The sequence below is a fragment of the Melanerpes formicivorus genome, unplaced genomic scaffold (assembly GCF_026170545.1).
Source record: "Melanerpes formicivorus ecotype bairdi unplaced genomic scaffold, bMelFor1.0.p_v2 SCAF_8, whole genome shotgun sequence".
NCBI lineage: Eukaryota > Metazoa > Chordata > Aves > Piciformes > Picidae > Melanerpes > Melanerpes formicivorus.
In genome coordinates, this window is record NW_027142360.1 from 7667349 (window position 1) to 7685898 (window position 18550).

Below are 18550 nucleotides of genomic sequence, written 5' to 3' on the forward strand. Positions count from 1 at the left end.
GAGGTGCCAAAGTGTGTCCAAACAAAGGCAATGAAGCTCATGAAGGGTCCAGAGCACAAGTCTTATGAGGAGTGGCTGAGGGAACTGGTATTGTTTATTCTGGAGAAAAAGAAGTGGTGGCAAGGCCTTATTACTCTCTACAACTACTGGAAAGCAGGTTGCAACAAGGTGGATATCAGTCTCTTCTCTCAAGTAGCAAGAGACAGGAGAAGAGGAAACAGTCTCAAGTTTCAGCAGGGGAGGTATAGATGGGGTATGAGTTAAAAATTTCTTCAATGAAAGGTTTGCCAAGCACTGGAATAGGCTGCCCAAGGAAGTGGTTAGTCACCATCCCTGGAGGTGTTTCAAAGATGTGTAGGTGTGGCACTTAGGACCATGATTTAGTGGTGACCTGGCAGCACTAGGTTAACAGATGTCTTTTCCAACCTGACCAATGCTATGACTCTAGAGCTATGTTTTCCTGGCATTCCTGCCACACCTGGGAAGGAAGAGCTGTCCTCATGTTTCACAGCACTGTGGAAATGTGGTATCCAAGACAGGGCAAAAACCATAGACTATCACTTTACCCAAGTCAGTAACAGACCATCCTTACAAGTCAGGTATCTGCTTGGATAAAATCAGAGTAATGCCTGACCTCCCAATGCAGCTGGCAGTGTATTACAAACACTCCCAGTATAATACCAGCAGAGCCAAAATGTGTTGGAGTGGCACAGGGCCATTTTGGTTTTGAAACACTCATATTTATGCTGGTTGTACAAAAGAGGAAAGATTAAAGCTAATTTTACAGCAGACTGTGGTACCACTGGGCACGCTGCGCTGCTCTCTGTCTTTTGGTGAGAATTTCCCTCAGAGGCATTGTCAGGGTAGCTGAAGTGATGCCCTGAGATATATGGTTGCAAGTTGCTCCAGGCCTGAAACCTACTGACCTCATTAAAGCTACCACAGGAACAACTGAGCCTGCCAGAGTTGTATGGCTGTCAGTCCTTCCTAGCACAGGTCCATTTGACATCCTAGCTCAGATAATAAATGTCAATAATTCTTACAACAGTTTTTTTATACTGCTGAGTGCAAGTTTTGTTTAAACTCTGCTCTCCATCTGAGAATTGCACCAGTGTGCTGCTGTCAAGCATTGTTAGTCATATTCTGCCTTCACATCTCCACATCTCCACACTGTGCTTCTTTTTCTCTTTTGTCAATACTGTCTGTGGGGTGCAGTTAAGGAGGATGTACAGGCCCCCTGCTCTTCTGCTGGACCTTCTCTAGATAGATGTTGCTTTGCTCAGAGAAAAGGACAATTCACTCAGCTGTGCATCAGATGTTTTCACTTTTCAATTATTTGTTTTCTTCATTCCTAGACCAGTATAGTTCTATTAGGCAGAGTATTTCAAAGCTTAAGCTGAAGGCTATTTGATACACTTAGAGAGCAGCATGCCTTTATGTGAGGGTCATGCCTGTGTTCACAAGTTTGAATGAGTTTATCCTTATGTGAGTGCTGTAAGATGCATGCTGTCATTCCCCATTGTACAAGTTTGGAAGCAGGGCACAGAGGGACAATGCAACTTTTCCCAGGATCACAAGACAGTCTAAAGCTGAGCAGGAACAGGCTTCCTGCGAGTTTTCTACAGCGAGCACAACCATTCCTGTCTTGTATTTTAAACCACCTGTACACTCATTAGTGCTGACAGGAAAGTGCATTAGTGCCCTCTCAGGGTGGTGTCAGGTGCAAAGGTTTCTCTTAGATGCATTCAGCAGCTCTTATTTCATCTAATGTGATGTGAAAATGTTGGTACTACAGCCACAGGCTTTTTGCCTTGTCTGTGTATGAGCAGAGCCGAGCGAGGCACGTATTTGCACGAGCAAATCTTAGCGTCCAGAAATACTTTCCTTCTTTTCACTGACATTTCCAGAAGCCCAAGAGTCTCTTGGGAAGCAATGAAGGCACATGTATGTGCATACACACAAAACCATATATATTTTTAACTTATGAAGATCTGTGAGTTGAGACAAACATCAAAGAATAGGAATTTCTCCTATTCATATCTTCAGCCAGCAGTTCCCTAAAACATGGTGCTGCTTAAAAGTGAACACAGAAGCTGATTTCATAAATATTCTCAGATCTGATTTAGAGATTTAAATTAAGGACAAAGTACTGCAGTATGTTAGTAGAGATTTAAGAATTACTGGTATCTTTTGTTCTCAAAGTGTAGTATTTAGGTTTTCTTTACTTCTTTGTGTTTACCTGCAAAGAGGCAAACTCACATTTTTCCTGTGACAATTGATCAGTGAGCCCTAAGGCTCTGTCTAAAATGGTGAAGGGAACTAAACCTCTTTATTCTTGTGTAACTCATTAGCTAACCTCAGACGATTAGAGCTAATGTTTCAATCTAAAACAATTCAAGCTCCTCATTAACTGGGCTAGTTTCCTTTGATCTAATTACTTAATGTCCTAGATATATGGGAAATTCAGAGATCAGCTCTGAGAAATCTCTGCAGGCATGGTTACATCTAGAAACATGAGCTTACATATAGACTCCAGAAGTGTTTAAAATGTTAACAAAAGCCTCATTTTGTCTGCCAGCAGTGCTTGGTCAAATACTCAATGAAATCACATTGATGACAGCTGATTGCTCTTTGCTGAGTATGATTTAATCTTCATTATTATAGGCAAGTGGATCACATATTTCCATAATTAAACATCCAGTGCTCTAGTCAGATTCTGTTGTAAAGTTTGATAATTGCTCTTGTAGGGAAAACAGTACAGCAGGGTGTTGCTGTCACATGACAAGCTTTTGAGGCTGAGCTAATAGGATGCCCTTTTAAAATGTTCTCCATGTTTTGTTTTCTGTTTTAGAGGCAAGGGATACCATCATGGAGAGCTCATCAAAAGAAAATACTCAGTTTTTCTCATACAACACGGTCCTGCCGGTTGACCGATCTTCATTCAAATCTGAATCTTCTGCATCCAAGGGAAAACAATCGTGTTGTGGAGGGATAAAGGTAGAGTAAGAGTCTTTGAATATTCCAATAGGGACTTAGAAAAACTCTTGTTTGTTTGTTTGTTTGTTTTGGGGTTTGTTTTTTTGGTATACTATCCCTTTTTTAGTTCTGAATGTGTCTTGGTGAGGAAGGATATAGAAATATATTATTAAAGGTATTTTTAAGCCACAAAGAATGTTTGCTTCTGATCTGCATTTGCCTAACATTTGCCAGTGTTCAAGTATAACATACTGGTTGAGGTTTATCATTCTGAAAGGTCAGTATACCCACCCTATTTTCCTGAAGTTGAGAATAGAGTATCAGCAAAGAGGTACCACAGGCAGCTATTAGTACAGATTGCTCTTTCTAAGATTGTAGCCATGGTAGTCTTCTGGGCTCTGAAAACTAATATTTGCATTATGAGCCCCATGTTTTAAATCCTTTATTATTAAAGTAGTGTTGTAATGTTCTGGATTTGAAATTACTCTTAAATGAAACTGCAGAAGTATCACTGCTGTACCTGCATTTGTCTCGCCCGTAAGTACTTCTTCAAGGCAATGGAAGCTCCTTGCTTTAAGCCTTGTAATGTAGCTACCTGATGGTAGGACCACTGCATCTTGGAGGATCATTCCTCCCTGTATGGGGTACTATGGTACAGGAGGCAATATGGTGGTTTGCCTACTATCTCTACCTGTTGTCCCAAGCCAGGCTGCAAAATGCTGACACTGTCTTGGGTGAGATTTCAATAAATCACCACACAACGTGAGGTGAGGTGACCTGAGTTATACAGAAAGTGAATCTTTGGCCTTGCCCACTTCTTTCATGTTGCACAGTCTATTTCTGTTGCCTTTCTCTCTTTCACACACACACATCTACTTTCAGATACTAATCCAGCTCCCAATACAATCAATGACTCCAGCTGCAGTTGATCTGAAGCCTATAAATTATAAAATACAGTTAAGATATTGGGACATTGAGTCTGATGACTGCCATAAAAAATATTTAGATTCCTGAATATTCTCCTTCCTTTAGCCTGATCTTGAAAAGGCCCAGAAATGGACTTCTGTTGTCAAACAGAAGATGAGTTGTAGTAATTAAACTTGTAGTGTAATAGTAATTCTATCATTGTCCCTCCATTTGCTGCAACAATAACCTGGCACTCTCATTGAATTGTGCCTTCAGTCACAGATTGGCTGGTCAGAAATCAGCTTATTGGTTCCAAACCAGAGAAACAATAACATTTCAGCTGAATTTCTGTTCAAAACAATCTGTGTCATCTGGGACCCCAAACACAAAAAAATTAACCTATTCCAATACAGACTTAGAAAATCTCTTTATTTCTGGGTTTTTTCCTGAACTAATATTTCTTCATTTTGGGTTATGTCTTGATGAGAAAGTATGAAATTATTAAAGGTACTTCTAAGTCACAAAAAAACTATCTGCTTCAGATCTGTATTTGTGTAACATACTTCCAAAACAATAAGCAGATTCAGCAGATTGGTTTTACCAATTATCAGTCATCTTTTGTGTTGAAATTGCCATTATGAAAGAGAAAGATGTAGTGATGTATTTACTCACTGTCATTAACAAATCAGAGAAGAACCTTAAATCATGTGCACCTTTCTGTCTCTGCTCTAAATTTTGAGTGCTTTTCCCACTGTTGCATGTGGTCTTCATCTCCTTCCTGGGACAACTGGAAACCCAGCAGACAAATGTGTGCCAAAGAGAGAGAGAGATATGAAGTTCTAGCCTGACCTATTAATTTTTCAGGGAAAACCCACCCATATTTGCATTCACATTGATGTTTTAAATCCAAGAAAGTAACCACACAATAAAATACAAAATATTATGGCAATATCTTTACTAAAGTGCTCTTTGGGAGCCCTCACTGTGGGAAATGAGACCCAGATATCATTTATTTCCCCACAAGTGTTTCTGAAGGAGCAATAACCAGCACAGGATGAAGTGTGTTGAATGTAACACAGGGATATATTTGAAGGTTAACATGAGAATTTGAGTGCAGCAGTGATGCCAGGGGTATTACCAATGTGCTTTGTCACACAATGTGTTGTAAGGACTATTCTATGGGCGGTGAGTACTTCAGAGCACCTGTTTACCGGAAGCATGATTCCTCCAAGACCAGGCCTAAGGAGCAGGGCAAAGGTCTAGATCTCACAGAATCACAGAATGTTCCAGGCTGGAAGGAACTTTGCAAGATCATCTAGTCCAACCCCCTGCCAGAGCAGGATCACCTAGAGCAGATCACAGAGGAACACATCCAGGCAGGTTTTTAATATCTCCAGAGAGAGAGACTCCACAAGCTCCCTGGGCAGCCTGTTCCAGTGTCGTCACCTTCACAGTGAAAAAGTACCGTGGAACTTCCTATGCCTCACCTTCCACCCATTGCCCCTTGTTCTGTCACTGGGCATCACTGAGCAGAGCTTGTCTCCATCCTCTTAGCAGTCACCCTTTACATATTTATAAACATTAATGAGGTCACCCCTTAGTCTCCTCTTCTCCAAGCTGAAGAGCCCCAGCTCCCTCAGCCTTTCCTCACAAGGGACATCTTCCAGTCCCTTCATCATCTTTGTGGTTCCGCACTGGACTCTTTCAAGCACTTCCCTGTCCTTGTTGAACTGAGGGGCCCAGAACTCTTTTTTATATGAAAGGTTACTGCAAGTTTTAATTTATGTTTAAGTTTGGTTGTCTTTTTCACACCTTTTACAAAGAGCATCTCTATATATTCAGTCCACACAACCTATATCTGAAGGGAGAAAGTAATGTGGTTTCCATGACAAGTTGCACAATGTGTGAATACCCCTGGAGCTCTTAAACTCCATAAGGCTACAACCAGTGAAGGCAAACTGTGCAGGAGTGAAACAGTTGGTGCTAAGGACCCTACACTCCCACTGTAAGCATTTCAAGGTACTTCAAACCAGCCCTAGTCTTGTCTGAAGACTGAAGAGCCATTGGCTGGTGAAGTGAATGTAACACCCTTCAGGAGCACATCTTCCTCTTCAATTTTTGTATCAAAGGGATTCAGTCCACATATTTGCAGTACCAAAACGCAGAAATATTGCTCCCCAGAAAAGTGCAGTGCAAAGACTTCTTCCTCCTGTCCACCCTGGGTTTCAGTGGGAACAGCTGACCAGAAGAGGACTCTGAACCCCAGCTATAGTCATCAACGACCTGGATGAAGAGTCAGAGTGCACTCTCAGCAAGTTTGCTGATGACATAAAACTGGTAGAGGTGGCTGACACACCAGAAGGCTGTGCTGTCATCCAGCATGACCTGGACACGCAGGACAGTTGGGGAGAGAGTACCCTTATGAAGTTCAACAAATGCAATTGTGGGGCACCTTGAGGGGAATAACCCCATGTATCAGTACAGGTTAGAGGCTAACCTGCTGGAAAGGAGCTCTGTGGAAAAAAAAAAACTGGGGGCCCTGGTGGACAACAAGATGACCATGAGCCAGCAATGTGCCCTTGTTTCCAATGGCATCCTGGAGTGCATTGAGAAGAGTGGTGAGCAGGCTGAGAGAGGTTCTCCTCCCCCTCTACTCTGTCCTGGTGAGGCCTCATTTGGAGTATTATGTCCTGTTCAAGAAGGTCAAGAGAACTACTTGAGAGGATACAGCAAAGGTCTGTGAACATGATTAGGGGACTAGAACATCTCTCTTATAAAGAAAGGCTGAGTGGCTTAGGACTTTTTAGCCTAGGGAAGAGAAGGCTGGTGGGTGGGGAGGGGGATGTTATCTATGCTTCAAGGCTGGGTGTCAGGAGAATGGGGCCAGTCTTTTTTCAGTGGTGCTCAGCGACAGGGCAAGAAGTAATAGGCACAAACTTATACATAGGAAGTTTCATCTAAAAATGAGGAGGAAATTCTTTGAGGGTGTTTGAGCACTGGAACAGGCTGCCCAGAGAGGTGGTGGAATCTCTGCCTCTGGAGCTGTTCAAAACCTAGCTGGACACCATCCTTGCAACATGCTCTAGATGAACCTGCTCTAGCAGGGGGACTAAGACTAGATGATGTCCAGAGGTCCCTTCCAAACCCTGTCATTCTATCATTCTGTGGTTGCAAAAGCCTATACTCAAGAAAAGCCCAAATAAGTCACCTTCCCATACTTAACACTTACCTTTATTGTTATTATGTGCGATACCCTCTCCTAAGAGAGATCAGGGAAGTGATATATGTCTCTGTATCTTTCAGAGCATCGGCAGCTTGGGTATCTACCTGCAATCAGAGGTGTCTGGTAGCAAGTTCAGTTGATACCATTATTAAGAAAAGGACAAATCCTGACAATCTAGCAGTTTATGAAAAGTAGGATAAATATTGACAAAGTTATTTGAGAAAAGAAGAGGTGGGAAGAAAACAAAAAGTGTCTTGAAATAATTCATGGAGGCCTTTTGTACTGCCTGATTTTAATCATTGTCAATTTCTTTCACAGATATTCCTTGGTGCATTGTCTTTTGTCTATTTTGCTAAAGCACTGTCAGGAAGTTACCTAAAAAGTACTATCACACAAATAGAAAGAAGATTTGATATCCCTTCCTCTTTGGTTGGCATTATTGATGGCAGTTTTGAAATTGGTATGTGCTGTAGAAACCTATTTTTGGCTGTTGATGGGTGGGGGTTTTAGTTTGGTTGGTTTTTTTAAGTGATGCAATTTATTGTGAAAAATGATTGTATGAAGCTCCTTGAACTATTAAAATGGAGCAAAATTCACCTCCTAAAAATCAGCATGACTGTCAGTATGATTACATTGGATAGGACAGGGTTGATAATCCAAGCAATTCAATGTAGTCCTAAATCTTTTGTGATTCAAACTGCACATATTTCTGCTTTCTTTCTCCTTCTGACAGCAATCCACCTCCCCCACAAGCATTTACCCTTTGTCATTAATAAATCACAGGAGTACAAACTTCTGTAATCTACATTCATTGTCCCCCCCATCCTCTTCCTTCTTGCACTAAGGTTTCCAGTGGGACATTCTCTCTTATGATTTCAGATTACTGAATTTATTTTATGGGTGTTCAGTGGATTGTGGAATTTGTGAGAATGAAATCTGAGCCTCAGTGTATACAGCTATATTTGATTCCCTCTTTTTCTGCTTCCCTGGTTATTTGTTAGCTTCATCTGTCACAGCTCTCCTCTTTTCCAGCTTCTTACCCAAAAGTTTATAGTTTTCTTTTCATGCAAGACACTGAGGCCATGTAAGAAAGCCTGGAAAGAGGGAGAAACACCAACCCCACATGATCAGTCCTCTCCCCCTCAAATAGCTTCCTGTACCACACACTAGAAATCATTATTTTAAGGGATCTCTTATCAACAAGCCATAAAACTCAGTTTTCCTTTCGCATTCTCAAAGGGAACCTCCTAATCATAATTCTCGTAAGCTACTTTGGAGCGAAGCTTCACAGGCCAAGAATAATTGGAGCAGGCTGCTTAATTATGTCAGCTGGAACATTCCTAATTGCCATGCCCCAGTTCTTCATGGGACGGTAAGTGCAAAGTGATCAGTGTTTTGTACCTGGGCTATGCACACTGAACCTTGGCTCACTGAAATATTGAGGCATTGATAGTGAGGATGCCTGTAGAAATAGGCATACGTGTATGTGGCTACTCAATTTCATGTTTGTGTGTGTATGTCTGTGTGAAAAGATTTATTACCACAGAGCAAGTAATTAAACATACAGAATGTTCTTAGTTGTAATCACTTTATCCTTTTATTAACCTATGATCTTGATCAGACACATTTTGAAATGGTTTAAGAACTGTTGAAGCTTCAAAGACAAAGTGATGACTAAACTCAGGAAGACAATCTGAGTATCAAACACAGCCAGGGGATGTGTCTGATAATGTCTTTATACAGATTCATGCATCATAGCAGAGCAAAGTGCCTATTTAACTGGAATGAATCACTGTGACACAAAGAGAACTGAGAGTACATTTTTTATATACTACTGCAATATAAACTGAGTTCCATTTCCCCCTGTAAAGCACCACTGGCAACACTGGATGCAGGTGAAATTTGCTTTTGGGTGTCATGGGCCTATCTTCCATGATGGTAACAGATGTGTTTGCTTTTTTCCTGTAAGTTGGGATGGTAAAAAGCAACTTTGGTTTACAAATAGGTATCGATATGAGAGATTCACTTCCACCATCAATTCCACCGCTAGCATCTCTCCATGTCTGCAGGATAAAAGCCAAACTCCACTCTCATCCCTGGAAAAGTCTCAAGCAAAAATAAATGCAGGTGAGAATGATCTCTGTCAAACATGGTTTAGTTGATTAGATAGTGTTTGGTGATAGGTTGGACTCAATGACCTCAAAGATCTCTTCCAGCCTGATTAATTCTCTCCTCCTCTCCTCTCCTCTCCTCTCCTCTCCTCTCCTCTCCTCTCCTCTCCTCTCCTCTCCTCTCCTCTCCTCTCCTCTCCTCTCCTCTCCTCTCCTCTCCTCTCCTCTCCTCTCCTCTCCTCTCCTCTCCTCTCCTCTCCTCTCCTCTCCTCTCCTCTCCTCTCCTCTCCTCTCCTCTCCTCTCCTCTCCTCTCCTCTCCTCTCCTCTCCTCGAGTCTCCTTGAGTCTCCTCGAGTCTCCTCGAGTCTCCTTGAGTCTCCTCGAGTCTCCTCGAGTCTCCTCTCCTCTCCTCTCCTCTCCTCTCCTCGAGTCTCCTCTCCTCTCCTCTCCTCGAGTCTCCTCTCCTCTCCTCGAGTCTCCTCTCCTCGAGTCTCCTCTCCTCTCCTCTCCTCTCCTCTCCTCTCCTCTCCTCTCCTCTCCTCTCCTCTCCTCTCCTCTCCTCTCCTCTCCTCTCCTCGAGTCTCCTCTCCTCGAGTCTCCTCTCCTCGAGTCTCCTCTCCTCGAGTCTCCTCTCCTCTCCTCGAGTCTCCTCTCCTCTCCTCGAGTCTCCTCTCCTCTCCTCTCCTCTCCTCTCCTCGAGTCTCCTCTCCTCGAGTCTCCTCTCCTCGAGTCTCCTCGAGTCTCCTCTCCTCGAGTCTCCTCGAGTCTCCTCGAGTCTCCTCTCCTCTCCTCGAGTCTCCTCGAGTCTCCTCTCCTCGAGTCTCCTCTCCTCGAGTCTCCTCTCCTCTCCTCGAGTCTCCTCTCCTCGAGTCTCCTCTCCTCGAGTCTCCTCTCCTCGAGTCTCCTCTCCTCGAGTCTCCTCTCTTCTCCTCTCCTCTCCTCTCCTCTCCTCTCCTCTCCTCTCCTCTCCTCTCCTCTCCTCTCCTCTCCTCTCCTCTCCTCTCCTCTCCTCTCCTCTCCTCTCCTCTCCTCTCCTCTCCTCTCCTCTCCTCTCCTCTCCTCTCCTCTCCTCGAGTCTCCTCTCCTCGAGTCTCCTCTCCTCGAGTCTCCTCTCCTCGAGTCTCCTCGAGTCTCCTCGAGTCTCCTCTCCTCGAGTCTCCTCTCCTCGAGTCTCCTCTCCTCGAGTCTCCTCTTCTCCTCTCCTCGAGTCTCCCTTCCCTTCCCTTCCCTTCCCTTCCCTTCCCTTCCCTTCCCTTCCCTTCCCTTCCCTTCCCTTCCCTTCCCTTCCCTTCCCTTCCCTTCCCTTCCCTTCCCTTCCCTTCCCTTCCCTTCCCTTCCCTTCCCTTCCCTTCCCTTCCCTTCCCTTCCCTTCCCTTCCCTTCCCTTCCCTTCATTTTCTCTTGTATATGCACACTAAAATACATGAAAAGGCTCCCAAACTCTCACACAATAGTTTATTAGAATGAAAAAAAAAATAATGAAACTGGCTGAGGCAAAGCAATGAAGAAATAAATGTTCAACTGGCACTGCCCAATGCCAAGAGAATTTTTTCAGGCTGCAGCCTTTCTTCCAGCCTCTCTGTCTTCTCCAGTAACTTTCTGCAGCTTAGTGGGCTTGTGGAAAGATCAATTTCCCTTGGGAAACTTGGAAAGTCACTGTCTTCTCTATGCTGGGAAATGTGCCTATGATGGGAAACAGGTCTCAGCACACTGGAGATAGCCACTTCAGTCTCCCTGCCTGCAGACCCCCTTCTTGTTTCTCTCCCTGCTCGCTGACCCCATTTTGCACACAACAAAGCTGTCTTGAGCTCTTTGTGGGCAAGAAACCTTCCTCCCTGGTACCCAGGCATGAATAATGGATGAGCAAATCAAACCTTCTCTGTGTCACAAAATATGTGTGTATTTGCATCCTCTAACCTGTGGAATAAGTGTGGCTGGCAGTGCTCACTATCACAGGTTGGACGCGATGATCTTGAAGGTCTCTTCCAACCTGGTCTATTCCATTCTATTCCATTCTATTCTATTCTATTCCATTCCATTCCATTCCATTCCATTCCATTCCATTCCATTCCATTCCATTCCATTCTATTCTATTCTATCTACATTTCCTATCTCTTTCCTTTAGGGAAGATCCTGGGTTTGACAAGATGGAATTGAAAAAGTGGTTACAAAATCATTAAATTGACCACATTCTAATATCTCAATCAGCTCATGCTTAATCATGTGCCCACATCAAGCTGCTTGGGTTAAAGTTGCCATCCCCACAGGGAAAACAAACAAACAAACCAACCAACCACAACAAAAAAACAAGTTTTCATACTGTTTTTCCCATATTATGAGTGTTTATAAAAGTCCTGCATATTTAATGCCAAATAAGTTGTTAAAAGCACATCATTGCTGCTCTCTTGTGATGCTTGTAGGATGTGAAAAAGAAGCAGGTTCTTCCATGTGGATCTATGTTTTGCTGGGAAATCTTTTGCGTGGAATTGGTGAAACTCCTATCCAGCCCCTGGGAATTACATACATTGATGACTATGCCATTGAAGAAAATGCTGCCTTATACATTGGTAAAAAAAAATCTTTGTATTATTCTTTTCCCTGAAGGACATTGAGTCTTCCTAAATAGTGGAATGAGTGTTGTTAACTTGCCCTGATTGTTTTGTTTGCACAATTTCAAATATTGAAGTTTATTTAAAAGTTATGTACACTCAAGGGACTGAGTTCCCCTTTAATTACACCAGTACAGTTCCATTATCTTAATTTGAGGAAAGAATTTGACCTTAGGTTCCTGCTGCTACCCTAATCTTCCTAATTCTTCTGGACGTAGACTGCTGAGCCTCTGTGCACATTCAGTTCTTTGGGAAGTGATAGAAAATATGTACTGCCTTAAGTACTTCAAATAGAATTTCAGTAGGAACTAGAAACATTCCCTCCAGATTCAGGTGGAACTGTAAGCAATAGTGCTGAAGCTTTAAAACAATGGTGTCACTGGGGTTTTGTTACAGAATCATAGAATAGTTTGGGTTGGAAGGAACGTTAAAGACCATCTAGTTCCAAACACATACTGTTGGCAGGGTCATCTCCTACTTAGACCAAGTTATTGAAGGCCCTGACCAACCTGCCTTGAGTACATCCAGGGCTGGAGCTTCCACAGCTTCTCTGGGCAACCTGTTCCAGTGTTTCACCATCCTCATGGTGAAGAATTTCTTCCTAATTTCTAATCTAAATATGGCTATTTCCAGTTTGAAGCCATTGCCCCTCATCCTATCACTACATGCCTTTGCACAAGTTTCCCTCCAGCTATCAGTTAGACACCCTTCAAATACTGGAAAGCTGCTGTAAGTTCTCCCCAGAGCCTCCTCTTCTTTATGCTGAACAACCTTAGCTCTCTCAGTCTGTCTTCATAGGAAACATGCTATAGCTCTCTGTCTCCCTGGCCCTTCTCTGGACCCATACCAGCACTTTTATGGATTCTTGTGATGGGGGATCCAGAGATGGACACAGTACTCAAGATGGGGTATTACAAAAGCAGAGCAGAGGGTGGGAGGCTCACCTCCCTCAACCTGCTGGCTGTAATTCTTTTTGTGCAGCCCAGGATTTGGTTGGCTTTCTGATCTGCAAGTGCACATTGCCAACTCCTATTGAGCTTCTTATCAACCATCAACTATCAAGTCCTTCTGCTCAGAACTGCTCTCTATCCATTCTCCACCAAGCTTGTATCAGTGCTTGGGACTGCCCTGCCCCAGATGCAGGACCTTGCACTGGCTTTGTTGAACTTCATGAGATTGGCACTCGCCCACCTCTTCAGGTCCCTCTACAGATGCCGTCCCTTCCCTCCAGCGTGTCAGGTAGTCTCAAATCTGATCTTCATTTACAGTGGGAGACTTCATTTTCCCAGTTCCTGCTTGTGCCTTCTGTAACTTGGGCAGTGTGGTTAGAGCCCTTGCCAGTGAAGACTGAGGCAAAAAAGATTGTTCAATACCTCAGCATTCTCCTTATCTTGTTTCCTTCTGGAGAGGGCCCACCTACAGAAGCTTTTCTTGTTACCCTTGATGTCCTTGGCCAAATTTAATTTTATATGGGTTTTTGTTTTCCTGACCTGCTCTCTGGCTAGTTGGACAACCTCTCTGTACACCTGCCAGCACACCTGTCCTTGCTTCAACCCTCTGTAGGCTTCCTTCTTTTGGCAAAGCATGTCCAGGTGTGCCTTTTTCATCCATGCAGGCTGCTAGGCACTTTTGCCTGGCTTCCTCTTTGTTAGGACACACGTCTCCTGGTCTTGGAGAAAATTATCCTTGCATATTAACCAACTTTCTTGGGTCCCTCTTTCCTTCAGTGCTTTATGCCATGTTACTCCCAGTGGAGAGCTCTAAGAGGCCAAAGCCTGCCCTTTTGAAGTCTAGGGTAGTAAGCTTGCTGCACACTTTCCTTGCTGCCCTGAAAATCCTGAACTCCACCACTTTGTGGTCACTGCAGCCAAGGTCACCCTTGAGTTTCAGATTCTCCACCAGCCCTTTCTTGTTGGTAAGAATAATGTCCAACATAGCACCTTTCATTGCTGTCTCCTCAACAATGTCTGAAGAACTCTGCAAATTTACTTAAAATATTACTAAAGAGGGCTTCCTCAACAGTGTCTTATCACGTTTCCAGCACGGCAACAAAGCAAAAGCTCAGGTTCTTTTTGTACAAGACTGAGATTTCCAGATCAATTTCTGTACAAGACCAGATTTCCAGGGCAATGTTGAAAACTCAAAGTATCCTGAGAGTTTGGTTGAGGATGTATTACAACATGATAATATTGAGTACCAAAGCAGTGATTTTGTTTTTAGCCTATTCAGAGCCCAGCATAACTTAATCAGTTAAGTAATCGATATTTCCAGTTACCTTAATCTAGGCAGCTGAAGAGTTGCTAGCAATCACAAATTGGTGCTGCTACCAAGTTTAGATCATTCAATTCCCTGACTTTTATTTTATTTTGAGCTGAGTTTCATTCTTTAATGGGATGATAAAAAAGGTGAAATGTCATTGAAGCGGGGGCAATCTTGTTGCTGACTCTTTCCTTCATGAAAATGTTTTAACTTGTCTATCTAATGTGCCAAAGAGCAAAGTCTCAGTATTTTAAGACTTCATCATTTGTTATCCATCACATGCCATACTTTGCTGATAGGTGAAGCAAGAACCACTGCTCTTTTTAACTCAGAAGCTTAACAGTTTCCTGTGTTCTGTTGCAGGCTGTGTACAGACAGTTGCGATTATAGGACCAATATTTGGCTTTCTTCTAGGATCCCTGTGTGCCAAACTTTATGTTGACATTGGCTTTGTAGATCTGGGTAAGTCAGGGAAAGCTCACATTTTAAAAGTTTGGTCAGGCTCCAAAATGTCTGGTTTTGGCCATAAACTACCTAGCTTTCTTCTAGGTGTAAGGGGCTAGCAGTAGAGCAGACTCTCTATGAAACAAAAAAGGTGACAGCAATGCATGCCACATGCACCAGTGGCTAAGAAGGATGGGTATGGAGGAAGTAGGAGCTGTGCCTATTCCTTAGCCCCAGAAATTCTGCAGCTGCTGCCCCCCAGGAGATGCCATGGTGAGAAGGCTCTTGGAGGAGAGCAGGCACAGGAGGAGGCTCAGAATCCAACTGAGAGCTGTATGTGCATTTTGTAGTATGTTGTCGTTGCCTAGAAAAGTGGTCTTGCAGTGGCTACTAGGGCTCCTGATGGCCTTCCTCCTGAGGGAACCTTCCACTCCATTTTTTCCTGACGTTTTTGTGCAGAACAGCCTGACTGGGAGCAATTGTGTGGCCACCTGGACTGCCCCATGTCCTAGGCTTTGCAGCCTCTCTGGTGATGTGCAGGTGACACAGCTGGGGAACCCGTGGTGCCAGAAAAAGGCTGTTTGCTGTGTAACAGAGATCTGCATGCCCTTAGTGCCTCCTCACAATTCTACCACCAGCAGAGACAGACACACAGTACAGCTAAGCCTGGCAAGGTGGGGTGGATTTCTCTGGAAAAAGTCCCTGCAAAATCACCTTCCTTGTTATCCTCAACATTTCTCAAAACCCATTTATTTGTTTCTCCTTTTGTTTTGTCTTTGGTTGGTTGGTTTGGTTTGGTTGGGTGTTTTGTTTTATTTTGTTTTTTACTTTCTGCAGACAGTGTAACAATAACTCACAAGGACGTGCAGTGGGTGGGAGCCTGGTGGCTAGGTTACTTGATAGCAGGTGTGATTAGTGTTCTGGCTGGCATCCCCTTCTGGTTCCTGCCTAAGCACCTTCCAAACCCAGAGAGAAGAAAGGACTCCAGTACCTCTTCTGAACAATCAAAGTTCATCACTGAGGATAACAAAGACCAACACAAATTTTATCAGCAACAAGTGAAGATTACTGAGATGGCAAAAGGCAAGCCACTAGAGTTTCTTTCTGACTGTTGAGTCTTTCTCTCACCAGCTTTTATACTTTAAAACTTTACACTCTCTAAGGCCATATTTTAGTGACCTCAGAATTACTATTTTCACTCAAGTGTCAACTAACTACTGGATGAGACAACTAACTACTGGATGAGGCACTTGGTGCCATGGTTTAGTGGATTAGATGGTGTTGGGTGATAGGTTGGACTTGATGATCTCAAAGGTCTTTTCCAACCTGGTTGATTCTATTCTATTCTATTCTATTCTATTCTATTCTATTCTATTCTATTCTATTCTATTCCATTCCATTCCATTCCATTCCATTCCATTCCATTCCATTCCATTCCATTCCATTCCATTCCATTCCATTCTACACAAACATGATCTGTTCCTTGCTCTCTGGACCTGCTCTTGCATGCAGAATTTCTTCACATGAGATTTGTAAAATAATGCTAGTGGCCTAGGAGATATCATAGAAGCATAGAATCATAGAATGGCTTAGGCTGGAAGAGACCTTAGAGATCATCTAACCCATCCTCCTTGCCATCTCAATGCCTCTCAACCAGACCAGGTTACTCAAGGCCCCATCCAAGCTGGCCTTGAACATCTCCAGGGAGGGGGCCTTGTCGTTCAGAGATAGGGACTGTTGCAAAAGTAGCAGTCAAATAGAAGGTCTGGCTTTGCTAAACTTTTTTCTTTAATGATAGTTGTTTAAACCCCACATACAATAGCTGATGAGAATAAGGATGGGTACAGACTAGATATACTATTTTAGGAGGATTTGGGCACAAGCTTTTTTGCACAGTTTTGCACATATGCATTTCCTTGGCACTACTTTGCAAAACATTTTTCCTCAACACTTGAATTTGTAACTCATTAATATCTGGGCTCAACACACTCTGCTCCCAGATTAAGCTAAAGGATGCTGTAGCTGCTGAGGACACTCAGAAATTAAGTCAGTGCTGGCTTATTATTGAAGCAAGATATCTCTTCTAGGAAATTGATTCTTAGTAATCTGTTCAGCTTCTTGCCTATCTAGAAATAGGGTAGCTCTTAGGATCATCATGGTGCTTCATGGATTCCTTCTGAAATGTTCTGCAGTCCTTCTTTTGAAGGTGCAAAGTGTTGCTTTCCTCTTCCTGGCCTGGTTGTCATTTCTGCTGTTTTGTCTTGCAGACTTCTTGCCATCACTGAAGAGCCTCTTTGGGAATCCAGTTTACATTTTGTATTTGTGTGCAAGTATCATTCAGTTCAATTCTTTAATTGGCATGGTGACATACAAGCCAAAGTATATTGAGCAACAGTATGGGCAAACATCTTCAAAAACTAATTTTGTCATAGGTAATGCTATATCTCCTTCTGCTATCTCAAAAATGGACATTTTAAAAGTGGCATATACATATCACAGTATCACAGTATCACAGTATCACAGTATCACAGTATCATTAAGGTTGGAAGAGGCCTCAAGGATCATCGAGTCCAACCTGTCACCACAGACCTCATGACTAGACCATGGCACCAAGTGCCATGTCCAATCCCCTCTTGAACACCTCCAGGGATGGTGACTCCACCACCTCCCTGGGCAGCACATTCCAAAGGCAAACAACTCTCTCTGGGTGAAGAACTTTCTCCTTACCTCGAACATAAACCTCCCCTGGCGCAGCTTGAGACTGTGTCCCCTTGTTCTGGTGCTGGTTGCCTGGGAGAAGAGGCCAACCCCTTCCCGGCCACAACCACCTTTCAGGTAGTTGTAGAGAGCAATGAGGTCACCCCTGAGCCTCCTCTTCTCCAGGCTAAACAATCCCAGCTCCCTCAGTCTCTCCTCATAGGGCTTGTGGTCAAGGCCTCTCCCCAGCCTTGTTGCCCTTCTCTGGACACGTTCAAGTGTTTCGATGTCCTTCTTAAACTGAGGGGCCCAGAACTGGACACAGTACTCAAGGTGCGGCCTAACCAAAGCAGAGTACAGGGACACAATGATTTCCCTTCTCCTGCTGGCCACACTATTCCTAATGCAGGCCAGGATGCCATTGGCTCTCTTGGCCACCTGGGCACACTGCTGGCTCATGTTTAGGCAGCTGTCAATCAGCACCCCCAGGTCCCTCTCTATCTGGCAGCTCTCCAGCTACTCTGACCCCAGCCTGTAGCTCTGCATGGGGTTGCTGTGGCCAAAGTGCAGCACCTGGCACTTGGACTTGTTGAATGCCATCCCATTGAACTCCGCCCCATCTGTCCAGTCGGTCGAGGTCCCTGTGTAGAGCCTTCTGCCCTCTAACTGACTAACATCTGCTCCTAACTTGGTGTCATCTGCAAATTTGCAATATTTTGCAAATATGTATGGAGAAAACTAGTTATAATTTTTTTAGGGTACATTTCTTCTCTGATTTTAAGTAGTAGCTTACAGAAGGTAAGTTATTTTGTTTCTGCTTCAGTACTTAGATAGCTCTGAGTTTATCTAGGCAAGAGCCACTGCAAAAGATTACATCATTTGATAGATTATTTCCCAATTTAATAGAACTTTGAAAAATAATGTATGTGCAACACAAGAGCATAATTAAAAAGAGACTTAATTTTGAAATACTTTAATTTGTCATCAGGCAGATATGTTGTCTTGCTAGCTTCCCATGTATTTCAACTCACTGAGTGCTAAAGGACTGACCATAAAATAGTTGTGATATTGCCAGAGATCTCTCACTATCTGAAGAGGTTGGTGTGAAATAAAAGGAAGTCAAAGATATCTATAGCAGGGATCACACAATACATGTGTTAAAAACCTAGCATTATCTCAGGGTGATGCTGCTGAAGAAAAAGGGAAAAAAAAAGGTATTTCTGCTCTAAGAGTCTTTCTTTGTTGTGATGTTAGTCTCCAAAGCCCTCCCATATAGAGTAAGAAAGAAGCACTGCTTCTGCGTTTGGGTACTGAGGTGGACATTTT

At 43.4% G+C, this 18550-nt stretch overlaps 1 protein-coding gene across 1 annotated transcript in view; it reads left to right on the plus strand.

The window, feature by feature from the left end:
• SLCO1C1 (solute carrier organic anion transporter family member 1C1) overlaps positions 1–18550 on the plus strand; it is a 34817-nt gene that overhangs the window by 2415 nt on the left and 13852 nt on the right. Inside the window, exons 2-9 of the mRNA XM_068141914.1 lie at positions 2852–2997; positions 7424–7565; positions 8345–8477; positions 9111–9232; positions 11636–11782; positions 14447–14545; positions 15365–15610; positions 16795–16959. Of these exons, the coding sequence (XP_067998015.1) occupies positions 2852–2997; positions 7424–7565; positions 8345–8477; positions 9111–9232; positions 11636–11782; positions 14447–14545; positions 15365–15610; positions 16795–16959 (1200 nt within the window). The remainder of the gene's footprint in view (positions 1–2851; positions 2998–7423; positions 7566–8344; positions 8478–9110; positions 9233–11635; positions 11783–14446; positions 14546–15364; positions 15611–16794; positions 16960–18550) is intronic.